Source organism: Trachinotus anak, unplaced genomic scaffold (genome assembly GCF_046630095.1).
Source record: "Trachinotus anak isolate AG129_WGS33_773 ecotype Australia unplaced genomic scaffold, CSIRO_AGI_Tana_v1 ptg000011l, whole genome shotgun sequence".
NCBI lineage: Eukaryota > Metazoa > Chordata > Actinopteri > Carangiformes > Carangidae > Trachinotus > Trachinotus anak.
Window position 1 is genome coordinate 13,355,374 of NW_027273862.1, and position 26,097 is coordinate 13,381,470.

A 26,097-nucleotide genomic window follows, 5' to 3' on the forward strand; every position below is an offset into this window, starting at 1 on the left:
TTACATGCATTTCATAACCAATTCAACTGAACAGTTAAAATCAGCTACAAGTTTCGGTCCCAATATACAGTATGTACTGTCACTGTATAATTTTGTCTTTAATTCAGTGATTTGAAACTGAATAACTTGTTTGTCTTATTACTAAATGAGCACAATCCCCAATGTACATCTTGTGTATCTTATCTTTAGCCTCTGCCGGCTCTCTGCCATTAGCAGTTCCACAGAGACACAGCTTTACTCACTGCTCACGCAGTGCTGTTCTAACAGCGCTGTTCTAACAGTGCCACAGGCAGCACACTTTAAGATCCAAATGACAGGACACTGAGAGTTGTAAAAGAATAAAAGGATGAAGCCTGTATAATTAAAAAGTGTTTTATTCAAAAATGACTGGAAACAAAGTACCATACAGTATAAACAAAGTGCGTGAGTCAATCTGAGTCTGAGTCACTCTGAGTTTCTATGATCCGTCTGGTTGGGCTTTCACCGAGGGTCCCAAAACTATGCGGTGGCCAGAGCTGGATAGGACAAGGGCACAAAGAAACAATGAGATAAAACAAAGACCCATGCAATGACAAAATAAAGCATTTCAACCATTATGTACAACACATTATCTCACTTCTTGGACACATTTGCTAATATGGCTTTTAATGATGTGTTTGACTTCATAGAAGATCTTGTTATTTCATCAGCTGTCCTAATAGGGCCTCCAGTGGAGTGTCGCTGTCCAATCATATGGGCAGAAGGTTGGCTGACCTGTTTCCAGGGTCGTGGTTGCTATGACATCCCATGACATGACAACACAGCAGAATGGAAAGCTAGACAATATGTTGTCCAGGCTTTGGTCAATCAGACACACTTGCTTTGAACTTCCAACTGACTCACATCTCTGCACTGTGCTTAAAATGGCCATACTGGACTGATTTAATAAAAAAATAAATAAATAAATGAAGAAAAAAAACATCATATATGGTTTGGCCAGGAGCTCAACACCTAACACAGTTACAGTAGAATCCATGTATGAGAGATGTAATCAAAATCAGTGTCTTGATTTTACAAAAAACATTTTTTTAAAACACATATGGTACACCTCCCAGGTTACCTTTAAGCAAACACGCCCTCGGATGAGGGCATAGGGAACTGGGCCATAGCTCCTTGAATCAGTGGAATTCCTAAGGTTATCCCCTTCTAGCCATACATGGCCTTTTGGAACCTAAAAACATCACCACACACAAAAATGGTCAACAAATGATTAAGATATAGACTGTTTTACCGCGAAACAAAGAAATCAAATAAAAAGCAATATTCAGAATTTGCAGCACTACTTAACTATAACTTTAAGTGAGTTGATCTATTATGCAGTGAGAATCTACCTTAACCCCACCCCCTATTCCTAACGAGTTGCCTCAGCCAACCCTCCCTCCTCAGTCTATCTATCTCAGTCTATAACGTCAACCTGCCTGTCCCTCTTTAACCCTGCACCGTCTTAGGAGAGGGGTCATGGGTAACGGGCAGGGTCGGGAGGGATTTAGAAGAACTTCAAACGGGGTCATTAGGCTGTTGGCTGAGATCTGCGCCCCTCTTACCCAGTGAGGGCAAAGCTAGAGAGGGGCCTGAGATAGCTGGGCAGAGAGAGAGAGAGAGAGAGAGAGAGAGAGAGAGAGAGAGAAAAAGAGGGCTAAGTTGCGGCTAACAGCAGTGTCCAAGGGTCTCCACCGCGGTCCGACCTGCCAGTGGGGCAGTCATCCAAGCGGGCTCTAATTCACAGTGACACCAATTATGATTAATCTCATCACTTTAGAAGAGTAGGCTTGTCAAGGCCCTAATTAAGTGCGCTGTCCCCCCTATATGTGCAGACAGGATCAACAACACATTATATTGTCATAATGGGCATCACAATCCACGAGTCTATTTTTGTGTTGCCTAACTTTTTAACGGCAAAAGTCCTCTAGAGGAAAGAGAATAACATGAAAAAAGAAACAGAATATTGTCCACACTGAGGTGATGTCACATCTTCGCCTCAGCTCGTATTGCTTATTCCTATCACCCGGCTCTCTGATTACAGTTTTAAGTCCTACTGTGGGATGCAGCGTTTCATTTCATATTCGATAATTGAGACAGATGATGTGACATAATCATGAGCCAGTGACATGTTGACCTAACATGAGGTAAACAACTCACTAAATAACGACGACACAAATGAATATCATTAAAGGAGTCATCTGAGAACCATATGTCAGCATGCTGGATTCCCACCATTACACCTCATTAACATGGTAACATATGCTGGCTCCCAAGCACAGGAAGAAGAACCACCACCGTTTGTCATCTGTCAAACCAGAATCCTGTTTTTCCTCATCTTCCTTTGAAAAAAAAAAACATCCTTTACTCATCTTAAAGGTGTAGTTTGATTTAGAAATTTCAAGTATTTGTCCAGAGTTTGGTAAAACCACTGCTGAATGGACAGCCCCCTGAGTGCACATTTATGTGTGTTGAGTGCATTTATGTTATTTCTTGAAAAGAATAGGATGCTCTCAATAGCTGCTCTTGACATCACCTCCGTTCTGTTACAGGACAGCCTGAGGGAAATCACCAAGAAGATCAATCAATTCGATGGAAAAAGATGGGACTTTGATTCTGAGTCTCATGAAATAATTAAATAATAATAAAATGACCTGACAGAAGAACCTAAGTCTGTGTAAAGACAAGACTACTTTAAAGATCAACCAGGCAGTGTTTCTGAATAGTGAGAAACTGAAAAGGTGTGAAACCTGACCTGCCGCACTGTGGCCAGCATGAGGATAAAAGCTTATGCATACCACCTTGCAGGTGTGTGAACAAGGAAAAAAATATAGTAAGTCAAAGGCAAACTTCCAGATAAAATGTGTAACCAGATAAAGCACCATCTTTGGCTCTGTTTCTCAAAGGCAAATACTGTTTCAAGCACATGTAAATCACCACAAAACCATGAGTCTGACTTGTTCACTTGCATGCATATCATAATTCAAGAAGTTTCTTTGCAGACAGGATGGTGAGTCATTCATCACTGTAGCACATAAACTGTATCAACATGTCTCATTCTGACAGTGGAACAGATGATGTTTCCACACCCTTTCAAAGATCCATGTAGGCCCAACACAAGAGTTGTAGTCTAGATAAGGAGTCTGCCCTGTCGGCAGCTCTGGTGTGATGGATGGCAGAGATTGCACCCGTCCTGGTGATATAGGCTGGGTCAACGTAAGGCATTGTGTACCTGTCAGAGATGTGACAAGACGAGCTGAAACTGGAGCTCTCCTCACTGCGGAGGTGTGTTGTTTAACAGCCACACTATTACAGTGCTCATTATGTTAACATGATTGAGGTGGTGAATTATATTTGGCTTAAACACATACAGGCTTAAAGAATTCATCTTTCACCATATTGCTCTGTCCATCTTTACTGCAAAGAACAGATAATCTTTCTCTCTTTCCCTCTCTCTCTCTCTCTCTGCTATAATATTAGGGATCAAATGTCATTGTTTTGACACAATAGCTCAGACACAGAAATGATTCCTAAAAGGTGACAGGGCAATTAGTCTCCTGTTGGATCTCTGAGGGTAGAGAGGACCTGTCTGTCTGTCAGAACAAAAAAAAGAGGGTGATGACAGCATCTAACACTGCCTTCCAAAATTCATCTTTACAGGTCCACCCATATTGCCTCACACCATCCTAATAGTCACACATAAACACATACATCCTCTGAGGGGGACAAAAAAACTCCCTGAGGGAGTCCAAACATTTATGTGAACAGTGGGTATTTTCTCAGTTATCTCAAATGTTGTTACATAAAGCAAGTGATTTTGCTCCTAGGTGTAAAGAAAGTAAGACAAATTAAAAAAAATGCTTTGTGACAATCAGTTTTGTGAAGACTGGCTTAATGGTTATTTCAAGCTTGCGACCTTCTTTGTCTGAAGCTGACAACCAGAACAGTTTAGAGTAGCAAAGCAAAATATGTCAAACACACATGCAGAATATCCCATAGTTCGACTCCAAGCTCACATGCTTATGGAAAGAACTGTCCCACCCCAAAAAACGTCTCCCTATTCCTGCTGAATAATGAGCTCAACAAAATCCAGGCACATTCATTGTAATAGTGAAGTTGGTGGTTTAGTGTACGAGTATCATTTGTAGCTTTGCACAACTTTACTGTCAATCATTCGATTGAATTTGCTCAATTGAATATATTTTCAGTGTCAGCAATCCCTACTTGACAAATTGGCAGTTTGACTTTTTTAAAATAAAGCTGAGATGATTAGTCAATTAATCAATTTATCTGTAATAATTTTGAAAATCCACTCAGACTGCCTATTGTTTAATCAAGCAAAAATGACAAATATTCTGTTCCCGGCTTCTCAAATGTGATGATTTGCTGCTTGTCTTTGTTTTATACCAGTGTTAATTGAATAGTTTTATTTTTTTTAAGTGATTTTTGGGCATTTTGCCTTTATTATAGCTGCAGTGTGAGAGAGACAGGAAATAAAAGGAGAATCACTCTGTTGCAAAGTCAGGCCTTAAAAATCAAGAGAAATGCTGATTTGCAAATCTCTGATACACATCATACTAATTATTGGTGTGAAGTATAGACTGTAAATTTACAACCTTAACACCAATAATAAGTACATCCATCTTTATTTATATGTAGGGATGTAGCCTCCATGACGTTACCCATAGGTCGCAATTTCTAAACTAAGAGTGGGCTACTCTGCTGTCGCCATCTTGGCAGTACCTGACTCCGCCTAACTCCCAGAGAAAAATGGAAGAAGTGGAGAGTAAGTGGGGTTGAGACTTTGGTAAATGCCAGTAAATGGCAAACATAAGATCATCCACCTGTCACTCAGAGCGGCATGCCCTCAATTATGCATATATTTAAGCCTTCATAAATTTTGAATGGGTGAATAATATCCACCCCCCTTACAGCTGTCATCAAGAGAGAAATTAGCTATGGAGATCAAAACTGTTTTTTGTACCAGGCTGTAAACATGTTTATATCTGTTGTAACGTTTGGCATTTTAACATGACAGTCTAAAGGGATTGGCTCTCCTATGGAGCCAGCCTCAAGTGGCCATTCGAGGAACTGCAGTTTTTGGCACACCACGTTGGCTTCATTTTTCAGCCCCGGAGGTCGCTGCTTGGGGTGAAGCAGATCCCCATGACCCGGGTCGACTGTAGGAAACTGATGGAGGATGTACAAAGTGACCTTAAGCACACAATAGTACACCAATCCTACACTTAATGGACAAACCAAAATATAGTAGCTCTCCACCTGGTGGCAAGTTTAAAAATGACTTGAGCTGAGGCTTGAAACTGTAACTACATTCTGGGATCATGAATTGCAACGCAACAATGTCACCTATTACAAGTTCAGTCCTCTGCATGTGGAGGTGAAGCTAACAGAAGAGGAAACCTCTTTATGTCCCATTTCATTTGTTGAATGACACTTACAGGCTTGGCCTTATGCTATATATGCTATTTCACTGAACCCATTCAACAGTCTGCCCACAGTCTATAAAATACACAATAAATTCAAAAACATGCAACATAAATGCAACCTCTGGTTTGCAGACGCATGTACACACTCTCTCTCTCTCTCTCACACACACACACCTCCGCCCACCCATCAGTCTGTCCATTCGGCTGGCACTAACTCTAACAGGCTTCAGAGAGATTGCAGGCCTGAGCTGTGGGCGTTGGGGAGAGTAGTAATAGAAAAGCAATGACAGTGGTTTCAGCAGCAGTACCCCTGCTCACTCTCTGGTTTTATCACTGTTCTGAGGAAATATAGGTGTTGTCAAAAGCTGATATTTTGACCAATGACACAAAATGGACGTGTGCCGTCTAAAATGTAAACAACTGTGATAGTCTATAGACAACACAAATACAAAGAAAACCAAAGACAAACAGAGAGACAGTTTTGCATTATACTTAGAGATTCTGTTTTTCATTTTAGGGTGAAACAAAATATCAAGTCTTTTGCTGTAAACACATTATTCATTCATACTTCATTTCACTATATCTTTTTAACCTTTTTTCTGCCAAAAAGACTCTATGAGTTGCAGTTATAGGAAGCAAAACAGTAAAACTGCCACCAGGAACCTTACTTGGTAAAGCAGGTAATCACAGGAAATGTATACAAAAAAAGCAGCTAAAAAGCATTAAACCTTCATCAAATATGGGCTTGTATGATGCAAACATACTCACATATGTGTGGGTCTTGAACACATTTGATGGCGCACTTGTGCAGATTTTGTCTCCCTCCAACCCAATTACTCTTTTACAAATGTTCATATTTGGGTCAAATGGACTCTTTGCAATGACTATGTCACCCCTGAAAAGAAAGCATAAACACAATCACTTAATTTGTAACAACTCAGTGTGCATTCATTCACAGATAATGGAAAATATCTTTAATTATCTATGATGTACTGTGTATTCGTGGGAAATTGCTGACATCCTTTCCTTAACTCAGTTGAGAAAAGAAAAGAGAAAAAGAATTGATCACAAATCTCACAGTTAATCAAACATATAAATTGTGATGTTACATATACATATAGCATACAGCCTTCTCTTTTTGACTCTACTGACTGAAACTCACTTTTGTATTTTGAAAAGATGTCGACTCATCCGCTCAGAGAAGACAATATCATGGTTAACGATGGTAGGTTCCATGGATGGACCAGAGCACTGAAGCAAAACAACAAAAACAAAAACACAATTATCTATTGTGCATAAATAGAATAAATTCATTTGAGGAAAAAAATATCAGTCATTAATTAATTCTGTAATATTAATAATACTAACCACCACAAATTCTCCAATGTATTCGAAGGCACAATGTGCAATGCAGCCATACTGGACCGTGTAGCCCACAAACCCCAAGGTCTTCCCCAGCACACGGCGGAACATCTCCACCTACAGCACAAAACACAAGCACAGGTTATGGCATAATGTAAAATGTATAAAGTTATTAAATGCTCCATACATACAAGGCTAAGGAAATGATTCAGTGACTGATACATTTATGGTAGGCTTATGTCCTTTGCAGGATTTCTAAAAACAAAAGCTGTTTGGGGTTTAATTTTTAAAGGTGTGGACAAGGTTGTCACAGTTGGCCTACTGCTAAAATGGCACATTCCCTGGTGTTTCATTCTCAGAGGCTGAGCAGCCAGTTCACACCAGAAAACTGCCCTGAACTTTGATCCAGTGTAGGATGGACCAATCAACACCTTGTGCTGAGGTGATGGACGAACACAGAAGCTGTGACACATCCAGCCAAGCAGCTCTGCACTGTCTGCAGCTAGTCCCTGACACTGTGCTGCCTCCACTACCACCACAATCATTAGAACAGTTATCAACTTCTGTCAGCACCATAGAAACACAAAGACAAACCAGCGCCCAACCTCCCGCCCTGCAAACACTCTGTCACACAAACACACACAAGGACTATCTATGTGTCTTCTGAGCAAACATCCCAGCCACACTCAGGTTATTGACTTTTACTCAAGCTGCAACCTGTTGGATGGATGGAGGAAAGTAAGTCAATCTTTACACACAGCCATGCAGAGTGCGTACGCAGGTGCACCTGCACGCACAAACACACACACACACACACACACACACACACTCTCACACACACATACACAAACAGAACTGTATGTTTAGAAAAGAATAGATACAACTTGGCTTAGAGGTTAGTCCGTACTTCAAACATTTTTGGTTCAGGGCACTGTCCTGCTGGTCCACCACAGGGTAAAGAAATCTTTTTCTTCGTCTCCCCCAATTCCTTCTGTCTCTTTCCCTATTTCTCTCTCCATGTCTTCTCTCCCTCCCAGGGTATTATTAACCAAACCAAGCAGAGCGGAAACCAAAGCCCCAAATCCTCAGAGCTCTGGGAATGACTTCCCAAAGATGGACATGGATTAGACCCCCAATTTCTCCCTTGCCCCCCTTTCTCCCCAGGTCCCCAACAGACCGGGTGTCAGGTGGCTCTCCCAAGCCCTGCCAAAGGTGTTACCCCTAATCCCATTACCCCCCTCCACTCTTCTCACACACACACATACAAACAGACGCACAATGCTCTCTCATTCATGCCAACTATATTCCACCTATTAAACCCTCTATCTATTCTTTCATCCCTAGCATGGTTTGTCTCTTTGGCCCATTCGACATCCTCTCTGATCCAAAAAAGACCAACTCTATCCTTTCACCTCCCTGTGTGCTGCTACGCCGCTCTTCCCTCTGTTCCATGATCACCCCTGGCAACCTTCATGCTTTTTGCCGCCACTGCGAATGACAGTGCTCGAGCAGGTGAAGGGGGACATATATATACTCTCAGCACAGGGCCCAAATGAAGTGCCCCTTTCCAGTCGCAGCCTGTTACGGTCTCTTGTTCTGTTCCACAGGAATTATAAACTCAATCCTCCCTCAGCTGGTACAGTAACACCTCTGGCCCTCTAATTCCTCTGTTGGGAAGCAAGTGGTCTAAAGGTTAATGTGAATCTCAGGTCTGTACGACGGCAACATATTCTATTTGTCTTGCTCTCCTTTTCCTCCACCAGCATCTCTGTCATTGCGGTACTGTAATGCACTCTCGTGCATGATCTCACATGTGTTCTTCCTTCTGCTAGGCTGGGGATCAGGAATCTTTGCTAGCACTCATTCGCAAAGCACAGTGGACAGCCTCCCATACAGCTGCCCTCATATCTCTGTTTCAGCCCCCCCACCCCCATTCCAGTGTGCATTCATCATAGGTAGGGATTAAGGGACTTTGCATAACAAGATCACACGGCCAGTGACTGATATCAAGAGAGTCCATATGCAGCCGCCTGGTTTTCTGAGGCACCCTCTGTCATCGATAGTGTGTGTCTGCGTGTGTGCATGTGGTGTGATGTGGCGTGAATGTGCACAGACAATAGCATTACCTATGTGTTTCATAAAAAGGGTATATGTGAGATGCAGTGAGTCCTTTGGGATTCAGAATGAGGTGGACATCCACAGAGACCTCTGATTGGATCTCTATTACCTCTAATTCTCCCAACCAAAGAGTCAGGCAACCCACACTATCTCTTGCCCCTAATACCCAGCGTATGTGTGTGTTGGGGGTCACCAACATTAAATGAATGCTGTATTACAGCTGTAAATTAACACAAAGTCCCTCTGTTAATCCAGGATTACACGCTAAACATGTTCCTGGGAAAACAAAGAAAGTCAGCGCAGCTCTCTCTGCAGAACCATCTGTGGCCACCAGCCTCCTGTGGTCAAAGCGCAGCGCTACAGTGGCGAAAAGAGGGGATCTCAAATGAATAGCTGCTGATGGAAACACCTCATTGTGTGTTTAACTCTGCGATCCTCTTACTGTGGGAGCACCGCCCACTCAGGGCAGAGCAATCACACGTAGATGAATGAAAAAAAACAAACAAAAAAAACTTTTTTTTTTTTTTTTTACAATATCAAGTATGAGCATTAAGTGCAGCAGTACTGGAGATGCCTGTCATTGTGTCCACCCAGCTGTCAAGAGCATGTTGAGTGAACAATCTGAGACACTGCAACAATAAATCGTGAAGGAGGCGTAATTCCATCATCTGCACTGACATAAATAAAGAGGCTTCCTGAACGCTGACCGTCACATGCACAAGAAAATGCAAAGACCCTCAAAAACTGAGAAGTATCTGGCAAATTATTATTATACTTTTGTCATTATACTTTCATATGAGTAAAAGTGATGCTTCCTCGGTGTAAAAACAATCAAATGACCTTGGCAATATTCTAATATTCAAGAAGATTGTCTTATAACCAAGACTGGTGGTAAATACAAAGTGATATTTCTTGAAGGTTGTGATGTAAAAATATCTAGTAAGTCAACTAAGTTTGGCTAATTCAAAAGAATATGGTCATTGTCATTGATGTGTTTCAAAGGAAGTTGGAACGGCAAGCAAAAAATAAACTAAATAAATAAAGTGAAGTACACAACACCATCAAATTGATACCTAATTAAATACACACTATTGAAGCCATAAGGAAATATTCAAAAAGGAAATACTGTTACTGGTCTCAAGAGATTTGAACCTGCCATTGGCTGAGTTGTGTTAATTGATATACATGGGCAGTCTATTAGAACCACAAAGAGAATTTCAATCCAAACAGCACACAAGGGCCTTGCAGTGGACTCCTTACACAACTAAATTAGGAAAACATGGGCTGAGAGAGAGCTGGGCAACAGGGGGGCTAAGAGGCTTACAAGTCCCTTGTCAGATATTCGTCTTCTCCCTAAGGATCCCAGATGGAAGGGAGTCTGGAGGAGCAGGCAGCACCAGAGAGGGGACGAATCCCACCTCTGATGTCTTCCTCTGAGCAGCAGAAGGCAGAGGAGGGTGGGGCATTAGTCCTGTTGCGCAGAGCTTGATTTGATCTTAATGTGAGCTATAAAGAGGAGGAGGTTTTGCAACCAGGGGGGTCTGTTTCAACTATCAGTCCAATCAGAGATAATCCTGCTGATTTAGACACAGACACCTGGCTGGATGGAGAGTGGCAGATGTAAAAGTCTAAGTCACAGAGTACAATGTCTAGCCCCCATCTCTTCAAGGTCTGCCTTCTATCAGAGGCTTAATTGTAGAGACTGATCTCCATATTGCTCTTTTCATTGTTGCTAACGGCAACACAGCCGTGAAACAGCTGAGCGAAGTTACTATTTGAGGAGCTGAGGGTTTAAACCTACAATCAATGGGTCAGCCGGTGCAAATAATAGCCAAGTGATATGAATACAACTGCTATGAATTGAAAGGAAGTGTGGGTTGACAGAGTCCCCAGCCAATTACACTGAATGGAAAAATCAGCAACTAAGTCTTATTGTATTGACCGCAAGCAAATGCGTGTTGCTGGCCTGGTGCTGAAAGAGCTGAGAGATCTTATCTGCTGTTGTATCAGATTCACAAAAGGAGTTTGTGTTTTGCTCTGACCGGCTCATGACAAAGCCTGATATACACCTCAACAGAAAAGATCGCCTATTATTTTTAAGAATGTGATTTCCTTTAATTCTAAATGAGAATGCTTTATGTATTTTTTCATACTCCTGTCCCATAGGTCATGATAAATATAGCTTGCTGTATTTTCTCAGGAAACCAGAATAAAGCTATTCAAACAACATGAGATGATGAATCAATGGAAAAAGTCAAATCCTTAGACAAAATTAGCTGTGTACAAAAACCATCCTCTGTTTATTTTACTTACACCCTTAGAATATTACCTTCCTTTCAACGCTAACAAAACAAATATAGTTGCATGTTGATGATAATCTCATCTCCTCCAGACACAAGAGGTCAACTTCTTGCAGTTCTTCACTGATGGAAGGAACCAAAACAGTCTGACCAGGAAAGATCTGACATGTTATGACTGCTGCCATTATATAGCGCAATCAGATACAGAGACTGAAAGAACTGACAAAAACACTGCAGAAAAAACACACATGAACAGATGACACGTTGAAAATGGAGAAAATTATGTTATTTTTGCACAATTAGGCTGCCGTGTTTACACTGCCGGACACTGTATTGTGCCTCAGAACCCAAAGGTTAAATTGGGATTTACGAGAATTAGGAATTAGGTGACAGGCACTGTGCAGAGGAAGTGGGGAAAGTTTTCACATCGATGTATGGGCATCCTGCACGTTGCACTGCTGAAGCAGGCTCCTCTCCTTCAGAGATGCAGGTCAGTCAGTGCATCTTATTTGTCTCATATAAGCTTTCTACAATGCCCAGTGTTGTCAGTCATGATATATTCCCTTGGTCTCCTGTCAGCACATATAAATCTCAACAGTACTGTCAAAACAGCAGGACTGCCTCTGCTAAGAGCATTTGTAAAGTGAGCAGTTGGGCGATTGCTTCCTCTGGAGCCGAACAGTATCCTGTGATCTTGTGCTGCCTCTGGCCTCTCTCTGCCACACAAAGCTTTTTCACAGCTGTCTTAAGGATTACACTGATCATTCATCAGTCAACCAGTATTAATAGTGGACATTACACAGTACAAAAAACTGGCCTTTCCCCTACCAGTTGTTCGCCTAATCTGACATTCAGACATTTTGACTTGTCATAGTAGGAAAAACACTTTAATGTGACATTAAAGTGTCCAATTGTAGTGTGACAGTGAGCCATCGCTGACAATATGAGGATCCTGTAACCAAAGCAGCTTATTGGAATTTATCCATCATAAATTTTATTATTAACACCTGCGCTTTTCCTTACGTGACATGTCAAAATGTAGACAGTTAAAAAGGTCCATTAGCTGCTGAGCACAGTACTGCATTACATTTCACATTTTAGTCCTGAAACTCGTAGACGAGCTCAGAGTCTTTTAGTTTTTGTTAATCTTGGAGACCTCAGCATGCAGAAGGGCAATCGCAATGTGTTCGATTATTTTAAAGTTAAATTGATATGAAACATTACATATAATGTCATTACTACGCTTAAATTAAAAAAAAAAAATGAATGATGGTAAAATCTAGGATATTTGTTGTGTTTCAAAACACAAAAATGCTCAAAAAGGAAAAGATATGTATACAATATATAATATTTTATATACATATATTGGAGCTCAAATGCTCAAGTTTACTACTATGTTTCAGGAAAAAAAAAGTCTTACCAGTAATAGGAAGGTATTTCTAATTAAAAGACGCTAGTCAGGTTACAATCAGCTGAATTGGTGTGGAGTAGGTATACGCGGGAACAGTCTGTTTTGTTGTTACCAGCTTTGAGCGTAGTGCTCATTGGTCTGTGACTATTACTCGAAACGTAAAAAGTGTGAGTGACAGTCAGAAGAAGCTGATGCTCACCACTTCTATCTGTCCACAGCCATCCTTGAGATGCAGTGGTTTCCCTCTGTATGTCTGTAATTCTCTGTATGTTCCTCCCTCGCCTTTACACCTGCTGAGCCCTCCGACCTAAATGTGGCTGGGGATGTGATGCACAGGGATCCGCAGTGACACTCAGTGTCAGCTTATAATGACTACAGTGCATTAGGCTTGGGCAATATCTAAAATGTTTTATCTTAATACAGTCCAACAATGCTGCTACTAAAAAGCATTTCAAAGTTGTATTTGTCACATAACAAAGTACAAGGTACAGTAAGGAAAGCAGTGAAATGAGGGTTAGACTCAGCAGCAGATAAGACAAAAATGATAAAAAATTTGATATTATAAAAAAAAATTGCATATGATGGGAAATATCACAATATTCTATATAATCAAAGCCTATCCAAGCCTATCCAAGCCTACAGTGCATATAACCATAAATACACATATAATGATTTACATAGAGCTGCTACCACACACACAGGTACATAAAGCTTCTCTGTGTTATGATGCACTTGTACAACTATAGCCTATTTATTACAGTACATTACATGAGACCTACCATAAACTAAGGATTTAAGTTAGAAGATATTGACTGATGCTTGTATTCTCTCTTTATAAAAGCCATCCATACACTATACGCTCACATTAATTTGCCTTCTGTCACTAGTACATTGGCCCCAAGCATTTCTGCTCTTTTTTAACATTTGGAATTTACAAAGTGAATCACAAAAGAGCCATTCTTCAAAAACAGTCCAGTTACTGAAAGTTACAGCAGCTTTACACACAAGTTGGAGTAATGTCACTCATTTATACTTATAACCACTAAGTCCTGTGACACATACTCCATTACCCAATGAACCAATTCAGTGTGATTCCTGCTTATTGAATATATTTCCCTATTCATATAGACTATGTTCTCCTCATTTACATCCTCTTCAAGGACATGATGGTGTCTTGGTTCGGTATATCCTGTACTTTCGTCTTGACTAGACTATAACATAATGGACTACAATAGACTAGAATAGAGAACTACAGTTCGATTGCTCTACTGTTATGTGTCATGCATTAAACGAAGGAGCTAATTCTTTAAAACAATTTTCATATTCTGTTATGTTATGCAATGAAATAACAAGGTCATAGCCGCAGCAAGCATTAGTCACAACAGGTCTTTAGGGATTTAATAGCTTCTGGTTAATGTCTGTGTCACTCATGTTTTTTGTATAAAGCACAAAAAAACACGCTTTGCCACAACAGCTTAAAGCAACAGAGCAGTACTCACCTAAAAATGTGTGATTCAATCCCCTGACCATGCACTTCACATGACAAATTGGACTTCCCTTTGACAGCTTCCGTAAGCGGCGCCGTAACAATCTCTGCCCTCATTGGACGAGCTGTACCAAAGTCTTTCATGATTGGACAGTACGCTCCAAAACATTAACGAGCGTCACCACATTGCTAGCAGCATGGCAGCTCCTGTGAACAGTGTGGGTAAACTCTCATCTGAACGCTCAACGTTCAATACTACGAGTTTTCAGAAGAAAACAAGGGGGAAGTTAATCTCCATACCTGGTACCAGACCTTCGGTTCAAAACGGACAGCTCTTAGTTTCCACCGGTGTCACCTCACTCGACTTTCTGCTCGGTCAGTCTTGCTGTTGAGCTTTAACATCAGCGCTAGCTACACAGCTAATAGTGTTTCTCAATGTACCCTCAGCTAAATACACCGAAATTAGTCACAGGATATTAGCGTAATTAATTTCTCCCAAGGGAAATCGATTAAGCAAACAGGAGAGGGAGTTTTGCCACTGCCAGGACGGGACAAACTGTACTGAAAGTGTTGAAGTTGATATTAGCATCAAGGATATCATACAGATTTAAGGCATATTTTGTCGAAATCTGGCACATTATACAAAAGGCAAATTTTGTATTGCGTTGCCGACTTAATTTATACTTAATAACACCTTCTTCCAGTTGTTATAACGTTACATTTGAATGATTCATAACATGGAATTGACAGCAAGAGTTGTTTATCTCAAGTTGAGATACATGGTATGCCATAAGCACAGAAAAGAGAAAGATTAAACCAGGCACTTATGAATTTAAATCTGATTTTGTGGAGTTTTCCTGCAAAGTGTTTTTTTGATGTAAGATATTAATGTCGCACTCAAATGGTGCAGAAACCATTGTAATGTTAAGAGACTCATATTTTCTAGGAGCAAGTACATGGGAAATCTTTAAAATAAGGGAAAAATAAATAATCCTTATTTTGAATTCTAACCTTATTCAATAGGATGGGATTTGTTTTCTGAAAATCTTTGTGGCTTCTTTACCATATTGTTAACCGATAAAGTATGGCCTCCTTTGATCTTAAATACATATCGAATCGCTGGGTAGTTAGTTGGGTTGTGATTATTGTGTGTCAGAAGGGCCACTGCTGTCTTGTGCAAGTTTTTTGTCTTCTGCAGCAAAACTGGAAGGTAGATTTAAAAAAAAAAAAGAAAAAGAAATTCACAAAATAATTAATATGCTTGGATTGACATTGACAACAATGTAAAAAACACATTGAACATGCCTTAGCTCTCCTGTACTCTGTAAAGACATTTGGAGGATCAGATGAGGGCACTTCAAATATTTCATTTTATACAACTAGTCCATTTGGTGTTTCCTCTCTAGATTGTGATTGTGTTGTAACTAAACAGATTTATTGGTGTAGCTACTGCTGAGTTGTAGTTTTGCTTGTTCTCTCAGCCCAAACCTGTTAGAACTACTGTAATTTCAGATTGTCAGGCAGGCATATACAGTGCTCTCCTATGCTGGCACCCAAGACCGTGGTCTAGCATAACACCAGAACATTGTAGGTTAAGTAAAACAACAACAATAATCTATGTTCAGTAAATTTAATAAAGCATTCAGAATGATCAACTGCTGGCCGGAAATCCTCTAATGATACCAGTTACCTTAGATTTTGAACAGGGTTAATGGAGCTCTTTCCATGATCAGTGTGAAAGCAGTCTCCTCAGATAGTGAGTTCTCCATAGGGCCTTTTTCACATAAAATATTTTGACAAGTAGGGAAAGAATATACTTTGTGTAAAAATTCAGTTAATGACGTTGTATTCCATTCAAACACTTAGTTTCCGGGGTCCTGCTAACATGATGACTGTCACACAGTGATGGCCTTCTTACTACGGCCTACTTACTACTATGGCAAGTCAAAATGTCTGCTCTGAGAAAGGCATATTTTCTTGCTAAATTGAATACACCAGTGTGGAGACCAGAAGAGAGAGTGAAGGAAGCAGCAGTTGGCTCCAAGTGGTTCACACTTAGAGCAAGACAGTCTGTAACATGTGACTGATATTGTTTTGTTTTTTTTAAGCTGATATTATTGTTTTTCTTTTCTCCACAAACAGGTGGTGGGTTAGCAGTTGGAACAGTACTTCTCATAGGTGAGCTTCTCACTTTTTCTAATCAAGTATTGTTTGATTTAAAAGTCCCATGAAGTGGTATCATTATTTCATGTGGTGTATTTCCTCTTGAAACAGAAGACAAGACAGTGAGGAATCAATCTTAAATTCAAACCAATCACTTACTAGTTATGGACAGAAGGGCGTTGTTACCAGACAGGACTAAAATTTGTGATGGCTTTATTTTTTAGACGTTTTAGTGCCACCCACCAGTGTAATATGAGTTCCATGACATTCAAGGGCATATTTCACTGGATCCTTCAAAGCACTGTCTATTATCCTTTTTGTCTTTAGGCTTCACAAGCAAGTTTAATGTATGTTTACCATGCTGTAGTTCTTAAAGCAGGGTTTTAACACCTGAAGCCATGTGCTTTAATTTGCTCAGACTGCAGCCATGAAAGAAAAGTTGTAGATGGTGAACCACTGTTAGAGCAGATGTTGGTTTGGTACCTGTCAGTAATTGTCGTTCAGAAAGGTACATTATATGTAATATTGGACACTTGAAGCCAGGAAGATGCATATGTGGTATTCCTTTCTGAAACGTTATAGGCTTCAGCTTCTCAGTCAACAAAATGTATTTATTTTAAATGACGCTGCACTTTCTTATCACTTATTACTGAAATGTAGCTTTAGCCTATTATTATATATATTATTATTATATATTCTCGTATAGCCAAAAATCAAATGTATTCCCAAAATTGAATTCAGGAGTGTGGCACAGCTAATAATACCATCTGTCCGTGCTCAGGCTCTTTGTGTTTTTTCTCTTTGGTTAGCACGTTACTGTCTATGGCAAATAGACTAATGACCTGAAGGTCGCTAGTTAGAATCCCAGGTGTTCACACTCCCACTGTGATCCTTAATTAACATGCTCATCTGCAGATGTGTTATCAAAGTTTTTGGAATTACTTTCAAAGCAAGTGGGTTTTCTAGGGACATAAATGTCTTCCACTGTATTATTATTATTATTATCATTCATCATAGGCTAGGCTATATGCACTGGTAGACAGTAAGGTTAAGGTAGTCTTGTTTCCCCTTGAAGCTGTAATTTGTGTGTAGCCAAGGCCTATACCAACTGATGATATTGCTTTGCCCTTTAATTCATCCCCCCAATCGATGCAGGAGTCAGTGATTACACACTAATGCGTTCTTCCCTTCCATTTTGTGAATCAATGTACGGTTGGTTTCATCTGGTAATGAGAGACACAGTAAAGGTGAAATGCGTGTGTGCGCTCTCTTCTGTTTGTCTCCAAAAGATTGGTGTGTGTGTGTGTGTGTGTGTGTGTGTGTGTGTGTGTGTGTGTGTGCGCGCGCACATTGTGCTGTCTGCGTGTCTGTTTTGTTATGTGGGTGGGTGGGATTGGGGGGGGGGGTTTGGAGTGTGTGTTTGTTTGTGTTTGTTTCAGGCAGTCGTCTCCTACAGTCTGCCCCTTTAGCCGTGATGGCCTGTTTGTGAGACACACATAAAATTATCAGACTGGTCGTTGTCTGCCTTTGAAGTGTCTTGAGCTGTCCATCCTGATTTGTCAACCAGAGGGGGATCAGCCCAGTATGGCTTCTGTCTGAAGATCTCTCATCTCTTGTGTTTTTGTAAGAGAAAGAACAAAGCTTCCCAGCTGTTATTATGTTGACCGTGTATGGTTTCACTCCATTAGTTAGTTCAAGAGAATGCATTTTTCTTTAAATACACCCGTAATAGTTACTATTAAATTTGGCCAATTGTTTTACATTTTAATGTTTCACAGCTTTGAGGTGCACTTTGAATAAGAAGAATTATGAGTTTTGATGGTGATGTAACAAACAAGTGTTTTGAAAATAGTTTCCATAATTATTTCACTGACAAACTAAGTATTACTCAACTTAGATGAAATTGTTAGAGAGTAAAACATTTTTAAGCTCAAGTATAACTACAAGAGATACAGTGAGAATGTACATACAGGGTGTCTGCAAATGAATTTTAGTATGCAATGAAAAGTGTAATAACCTTGACGTTACTTAATCACAATTTCAAACACGGCTGTAAAAGGAGATTATATTAGGTTGCATACCAGTTGCTTCAGTTCAGATCAGATCTATATTGTCTTATAGGCAGAAAGTGCTTTTGCAGAAAACAAATAAAAACACAATAAGACAACTGACATTAAAATTGATGTAACTATTCAGTACAGAACAGAATAAAATGTTTTTGTAGTAAAAGCAAGGCTGCAACAATAAGAATAGGGATAAAATAAGATCATTGGAGATATTTTTTAGCTAGAGATGTTTTGAAATCCAAACTTAAACATGTGAGAGGCAATATTATACACCTAACAGAGATCTAACAGAGCTCCAAGGGGATGAAGACATCTGTCTACAAATGACAGGTGCATTGGTAAAATCATTGTTTATTCTAGAGTTCAGATTCTGATTAATTGACTGTTTAATTGCTGTACAGCCATTGAGTTTTCCAGTATGACAATTTGTGCTTCATAGACCAAAGACTCATGCAAGGGGGAAAACACTCTGACCTAGATATTTTGTCTCCTCCCCCTCCAGCTTCAGCAGATATGATTCAGGACTCTTGCACTCCCACTTCCCTGTTTGAAGGCAAATGAAACAGAGGCGTTTCTCCCCTTTGCCAAACCTTACTCAGAATAAGCAAAAAAAAAAAGAAGAAAAAACGAAGAAGAAAATCATCACATGACTGTCCAGAGTGACTGATCTACCTCAAAGATATGACCGTCCCCCACCCCCTGTTGCTCCTATACCCCGACACCTCCTGCCCCCTCCCCTTACCCCCCGCCTCAACAGCCTAATGACTCCTGGAGGTTCCATTTGTAAGGCTCCCATAGAAACACAACCACAATAGGCCCCATCTTGAGAGGGCCCATCTGGGAGTCTTTGTGGGGCCTGCTGAAAGCCACAAAGGCCTGCTGACCTAGAAACCCATCAATAAGAGAACAGGGAGCCCCACCGACAACAAATTGAAGAGCCATGGAATTTCCTGGGCCATCCTAAGTCCGTAGGTGAGGACATAGACCGGGAACGTAGGAGGGGGAAATTCTCCGGATGTTCGAGGATGACACGTCAGGATGTCATTCCCAAGCTGTCAGCTGTATGCCCATTACCTTAAACTGTCACTGCTGCCTTTGTCCTTGTGCCCACTGTTTGTCATTGTGTGGAGAGGCCTATGAAATCTTTACAAAATGGTGATTGTGACAGGAAGCAGCAGCAGCATGCTGGGTAGAGTTATGTGCCCTGCTTGGGGGGGTTTCATGGTGATGATGCAGGCTTTTTTTTGTGGATTTGGGGTGTGGTGGCTGCTTTGTGTGCACCGAGAAAGGCTACCTTTGGGAAATTATCTTCAATGTTTACAATTAGTTGTCAGCGTGAGACACCCCCGTAGATGAGACTATAATCTCATCACTCCAAACTGAGAATCACTCTCCACTTGTCTTGTAACTTGTATAAGCCTTTTAACCTACTTTTATGATAATAAATACACCTGATGTGACTGACACTAGAAACACAATAATGAAAAGATGCCATTGCCATTGGAATTCACACAAAAAGCAGAGATTCAAGGGAGGCAGATGTCAGGAAGCGTTTTGAGGACAGGCTCTATCTTATCTTATCTTACTTACTACTCTTATCATACTTCTCCCTTCTCCTGTCAGTGGTCCAGACAGCTGGGGTACCTTTGCGTTCAAGGGCACAGGTGAGTGCTTAAGACAGGTGCCTCCCTCTCACCTCTGCTGCTGGTTGGGGAAATGATAGGTGAAAGTGGACAAGAATACTGTTAAGACCCTAACAAGATGTCATCTCCATTTTGATATTCAGATCACACAGTAACACCTATGCTTCTGTGCCATGTCAAATGCTCTTCATCTGTTCCCTACAAAAGGTAGCCAGAGTGCAGTCCTTACATCAATTACAGTCAGCAGCTGTGATGTGGTCATGAACTGCTGGATCTGTGGTGTCTGAGTGAATGGTAAAAATGAGACTAGAGATCTAATGATAGACTTGAGGTTGATATATTTTTCATAGGGAAGATGTTTTACCTACTTTATCATTAAATCCTTTCTGACACTTTTAGCAGTATGGCACTGAATGACAGTTTCTTGCGTATATTTATTTGGAGTTTTTAAATCTCATTCAAATTGTGATTGTTGTTGTCTTTTGTGTGTTTTTTAGAGGAGGACCGATATGATAGCTACTCCCGCATGATCTTAAAGTACTTCCTGGCAGAAGGAGTGGTGTGTCGACATGAACTTTTTGTGGCGGCAGCTCAAGATAACCCTGATGACATCTTACAGGTATGAGAGGAGGTGTCATCTATTCTTGTAAACTCTTCAGAAGGATTTTGTTATAACGCAGGGTATGATTTTTTTTTTCCAGCTACAAGACTTGACAAATCATCCACAAAGGAGCTAAAATGGCCTCAATGTGTCTACTGCCACATCATCCCTATACAACTGCTGTACTTTCAAAAAGTCTTTTTTGAAAAACTTTTGTTTACTCTTTACCCATCAAAAGATGTTGGAAACGGTCAGCCTACTTTTAGAGGTAGTTTTTTTGTCACTGTATATTAGTCACCTACCACTGTACAGTATTCAGCCTGGTTCACTCTGATCAGACCGTGATGTAGGCGCTCAGCTTTGGCAGAGATGTATCAGGGTCAGTCAGGATATCTGAAAGGTCGAGGGTGGCATGGTTGTCACATTGTTGAAACGTTTCCCGATGCATCACTCTGTGAAGAGAGCTGTAGCCCCAGAAGCTGACTGCCACCCAGCATACAGGAGGAGGGCCTCTCTCCCACTGATTGATAGTGGGAGGGGTCACAGCCTCACCCTCTCTTTACATATCAAAGGTTTATTAAGAGAGGGGGCTCCCATTGGGGATATATCACATCATTTAGTGTTTTCACAGCTACATTCACAGTATGCTAATCCTCAGATGCTAAGGTTGTACTTAATGCATTACAATAACATGCACACAAGAAACCAGCTTACTCGCAGAAATCAGGTTAAAGCAGGAAATTGGAGAATGCGTTCACATGCACCCAATTTACTTTCATCAGCTCATCAGTCAGATTTTACTTGGTACTGTTTTTACAATGAAAGAACAAGCTCTCTAGTTTACAGTGCTGCTTTAGATATTTTGATTTATTTCAGTATCAGTTTTAGTTTAAATTGGATCACATTATTTTTGATACAAGAACAGACTGCTTTAAGGGTCCTGCATTTGTCTGTGCTGCTGCTACAACAATACTTTTCCTGTCTAAACTCTTTGTCATGCATGTGTGCTCTTATAAAAACCTCCCCTCCCCCAAACTAGAAACCCAGTTTATACATGGACGAGTAATCAGGATTCACTATAAAAAAATCTCTTTTCCTAATTGTTTTACCACAATTAAGACACCCAAGTTTGTTTTCATTCAATCACTTTTAGGAAAACACAAAGCCAACACTGAAGTGCATCTAAAAGGATGGACAAGGCTGCACTGTCTTTCAACGCCATGCAACGCCACGCCAAATGAACAATTACAACTAGCATATTTTGATTTATTGTGTTCATTGTATGTTTTTGTACAGGAGCTCCCGGCTCCCATCTTGGACGATATTGCAATCCACAAACCAGCAGAGCAGCCCAGGCTGACTTGTGAACCTCAGGACAGTTTGGATGCCATGAAGATTGCTTGGCGTTATCAGAATCTTCCAAAAGTACAGGTAATCAGGTGATCAAATGAAAATTCATAATGTCTGTTTATTATAATAATAACAGTTTATTTTCATTACAGTATACAGTTTGGTAGAATATTGGTAACATTGTGATCATGTTACTTTAATAAGAAATCCAACATGTTTCTCTCCTAATGATGGTATGAGTAAGAACAGCACTGGCTCTCTAGTCATAGTGGTTTGGCAATTGTCTCCACCACTAAATCCATCAGCTTCTAAACTCCTTTGTGAAGTGAATAAGGCCTCAGCCTCTCCTTTCAGAGCTAGACCAGATTACTCACACTTAGCTGGCAATAGGTAGGCTTTTCACTGGTCCCCAACTCACATATACACACATACACACACGCGTGCACCCCTGCTTAGCCTGGGAAACAAGGGTACTTTGCAGCTTCTGCATTGACATGTCTGCTCGCTCAACCCTATGACCCAGACCTGCTCCTCTGTCTTTCCCCAAATCCCTGCCTTTCCCCCTGCTAGGGTCGGCAGCTCTACACTCTTTCTTCCGCTTTGAGGAGAGGTGACCCTCCCCTTCTACTTCTCTGCAGTCTCCCCCCTTCGGTCTATAATCCATATCGCTATGTGGATTAACAGCACACAGTGTGTCCCTGGGGATCCTCTCCCTCTTTCTCTCTCCCTGGAAACTTCTTTATATCTGTCTCCTTTCCTCACCTCTCCCCCTTCCTCTGTAAAATCGTCTTTACAAACCACTAGTAAGCCCCACCAGAGGATTTGCATCTCAAATTCACCCCCAGAGTCAACGCTTACTTTCCCCTTACACACACCTCTCCTGGCACAGCCCACTGTGTCGCTCTCTCGATGAAGACATCAGATCAAAGGTGAGGCCGTCAGGGCGAGGATGGAACGCTAAGCGGGTTGCCTAGCTCACAAAGAGAAGATGAGCCCCTGACCCCCCTGCCCTGCTGACCCCCTCGTCCCGCCAGGAGAGGGACACACCGGGGGCCCTAATCCAGATTAGGAGTAGATTAAGGGCCCCTCTAACAATGGAATCCCAGGTTTCACTCAGAGAGAAGAGCTAAAACTCTCTCTTTCAGCTGCAGGAAAACATCCGCCTTCCCCAGCGTCCCTGACACGTTTGCTTTCACAGTCAGAAGTGGACATTTATGTCAAGGAATGATTAAGAGCATGGTCGTAGTGGTTATTTAATTTCTCTGCTGTAGGAATGTTGAGGAATGACCCATAAACAATGCAATTGCTTTACCATAGTATTGTAGAGCACACTCATTTAACATGTTAGAAACCCAAATAAGATTATTTTTCTCATGAATAGCTTTATTGTTATCTGAAATTAGTTAAATGCACACCATTTGTTGTACAAAGCTAGAAGCAGGCAGTAGTGTCAAATGTAATTTAAAATGGTCTTTAATTAGAGGGCTTTATTGTACATATTCTTTACCATATTTTGGTAAAGAGTTTTGACTTGTTGACCTCTTCAGAGTGCCCTGGCATCCTCCTCCCGGTTCGGGCACTACTATGATGTGTCCAAGACGATGGAGCCAGAAATTCGCCAGGCAGCCAAGTGCCACCGCTTCTACCTTCCCGAACATCCCACCCAGTCATCACCCACACACAGGTAAAACGACAAGACATCATCCACAGAACGCATGGAAACCAATGAGACACCATCTGCGGAACACTGGCACACACACACGACATCATCAACAAAACACAGTTACACAAATAAGACATCATCCACAAAACACTGGTAAGCAAACATGGCATCGTTCACAGAATACAGGTGAAGCAACAATGCAGACAGACAATGTAATTTAAAGAGCACATGCTATATAAGCTTTGCAGCCAGTATTTGCGTTAGAGAAAAGTTGACTTGAGAGGAAGAAACTCTAGATCTAGCTCTCCCCAATACATATATGTAAGAATTTAATAAACTAAAGGGCTGATTGTCTTTATTATGAATTATTCTCGTTGCTCTATTCTCATTTAATTGCTTTGGCCATAAAATGCTAAAAATTAGTGGCACAAGTCACGTTATTCAGACAAACAGTCCAAAAATGAAAGATATCCAATTTAATATGATTTAAAATAGCAAATACTCACATCTCAGAAGCTGGAACCAGGTAATTTTCTGCATTTTTGCTTGAAAATAACAATTATTGTTCTATCATTCACATAATTGATCAGTTCATTGTTTCAACTCTAATAAATCGCGTGCATTCATTACCTCTAGCTGCAGAAAAGCAATACTTTTTTATTAGTTTTGTATCAGTAGTTAGTGAAAAATTAACTTTAAATACTGAATCATTCTGTATACAAATCAGTTAAAATCAGCCTGGTTTAATCCCTACTCTGAATAGTTTCTCAGTGGCCTAAATCACTCACCCTTCGAGGTTACATACACAATTCAAGGTTGTGTATGTCTATTCAAATAAGGGCCTTATTTGCTCAGCGTCTGTTTGATTTCTCCTGTGTTGAGTGTACTTAGGGTTCAGAGGTCATGCAGGCTCTTTACTCAGAGAGTGCTGCTGAACACACAAGGGCACACGAAGGCACACTCACACACTCTGGGTAAATACAGCAATCTGGAGCACAGAGGATGTGGAGGAGGCTTTATAGAATCCCCTCTTCCTTTATTTCAGCAAACAGAGACTGTTTAATGGAGCACCCATGCAAACACATTAAATGCTGTGGATATTCAGTTGAAAATATACATTTTCACAAGTGTGGAGCACGAAGTGGGCAGCATTTGCTATTGTGCTGAATATCAGTTCACAACATAATAATGCTTATTAATAGAGAGCAAATAAAATAACAAAATATCCTCTCTGTGGATGTTAGCAGTGTTTTGTGGTAGTCTAGTGAGTAAGGGTGACTTGGTGGTACTGTTGTGCCGATGTGGCATCTGAATCTGTTATAGATCTCACAGACATTTTGACAGCAGGAAACTACACCTGCACTGCACCATTGTGCCCCCAGCCCCGCCTCAAAACTCACACACATACATACACGCACACACACACTCAGCACATTACAAATGCACATGTCCCACAAACTCCTAAGCAGGCTACTCCCCCTTGCACGTGTCCACAGCCCCATGTTGATACCCTGGCTGTTAAATTGCTCCGTTTCACTTGAAGGCATAATTGGCACAAATTGCTCTCTAGGTGATACAGATCCTGTTGTTTAAGACCAAGCATCCTCCTTCTCTCCTCCTTTCTTCCCTCGCTGAAAGAGGAACACTGAGATAAAGAAGCCTCCCTGTGTATGAGCCTAATTAGCCAACGCACTAGCCCCTGTAGCTAAGCACCTAGACCTTTTTGGTACCTGAATAAGGGGTGCTCTGTAGGGGTAGGTAAAAACACAATGCTGCTGTATACAATGGCTGCCAACCAGAGGCAACCTCCTGCTCAACTACATGTCAAAACCACCCCAGCCCCCTACCTCAGAGCAGGGGCATGGGCAGAGGAGGAGGCAAGGCCAAGGAGGGTAGGTGTCCCTTTTTCACCAAACCAGCTCTATCATTAGCCCCAGCGGGGTCAGGAGGCACCATTGTTGGGCTGAATAACTGAAATGGAGTACATAGATATACTTGGCGCAAGTGTAATCAACACAAGTGTGTATTACTGTTCTTTATGCAGGGCTATTGGTGTGTGACCAATCTATGTGTATCAGCTTTTGTAGCCTGCAGGTCGAATTGACAACTGACATAGCAGCCCACTGTGACTCACTACAGAGTGGTCATTACAATGGTTGGGCATTCTTAAGTGGAGGGTCCTGTGTAAAATGATGGGGTTAACATTCCTATTGGCCATCCTATAGGCACATGCTGGGCTCAGCAGCAATCTATCTGTTGACTGTTGCTAAATGTTGCTCCGATGGTACTGTATGCCCTTTGTCAGTGGTGCACATCTTACCCCTGATTAAACACCAAAATGCTGTTCCCTGTTAATTTTAGATATCAGCCCATTAATTCCCTCCCTCCTTCTCACTTATCATCTTTGTTGTGTGTATGTTTGTGCATACGCACGTCTCATCTGTCTGTCTGTCTGTCTCGGCACAATCA

General features: G+C 41.0%; 2 protein-coding genes across 6 annotated transcripts in view; one reads left to right on the forward strand and one right to left on the reverse strand.

The window, feature by feature from the left end:
* Positions 1 to 358: 358 nt before the first annotated feature.
* Positions 359 to 14,573, reverse strand: immp1l (inner mitochondrial membrane peptidase subunit 1). 3 transcript variants are annotated; one of them, XM_071488213.1, is made up of 6 exons: positions 14,443 to 14,573; positions 6,834 to 6,944; positions 6,628 to 6,716; positions 6,234 to 6,360; positions 1,100 to 1,210; positions 359 to 515 (listed from the first exon to the last, which is right to left on the reverse strand). In XM_071488213.1, the coding sequence occupies exons 2-6, from the start codon at positions 6,936 to 6,938 to the stop codon at positions 429 to 431; spliced, it is 519 nt and encodes a 172-aa protein (XP_071344314.1). In that variant the 5' UTR covers positions 6,939 to 6,944; positions 14,443 to 14,573; the 3' UTR covers positions 359 to 428. The 3 variants fall into 3 exon arrangements, with proteins under 3 accessions (XP_071344314.1, XP_071344313.1, XP_071344315.1); XM_071488212.1 differs by lacking the exon at positions 14,443 to 14,573 and adding an exon at positions 14,156 to 14,273; XM_071488214.1 differs by lacking the exon at positions 14,443 to 14,573 and adding an exon at positions 12,856 to 13,002.
* elp4 (elongator acetyltransferase complex subunit 4) overlaps positions 14,302 to 26,097 on the forward strand; it is a 51,139-nt gene continuing 39,343 nt past the window's right edge. Inside the window, exons 1-6 of one of the 3 annotated variants that reach the window (XM_071488209.1) lie at positions 14,413 to 14,517; positions 16,285 to 16,320; positions 18,874 to 19,343; positions 20,512 to 20,633; positions 21,912 to 22,046; positions 23,513 to 23,649. In XM_071488209.1, coding sequence (XP_071344310.1) covers positions 20,541 to 20,633; positions 21,912 to 22,046; positions 23,513 to 23,649 — 365 coding nt within the window. In that variant the 5' untranslated portion in view covers positions 14,413 to 14,517; positions 16,285 to 16,320; positions 18,874 to 19,343; positions 20,512 to 20,540. Of the gene's footprint in view, positions 14,518 to 16,284; positions 16,321 to 17,777; positions 17,929 to 18,873; positions 19,344 to 20,511; positions 20,634 to 21,911; positions 22,047 to 23,512; positions 23,650 to 26,097 lie in introns of those variants that run through there. The other 2 variants (XM_071488208.1, XM_071488210.1) reach the window with 2 other exon arrangements.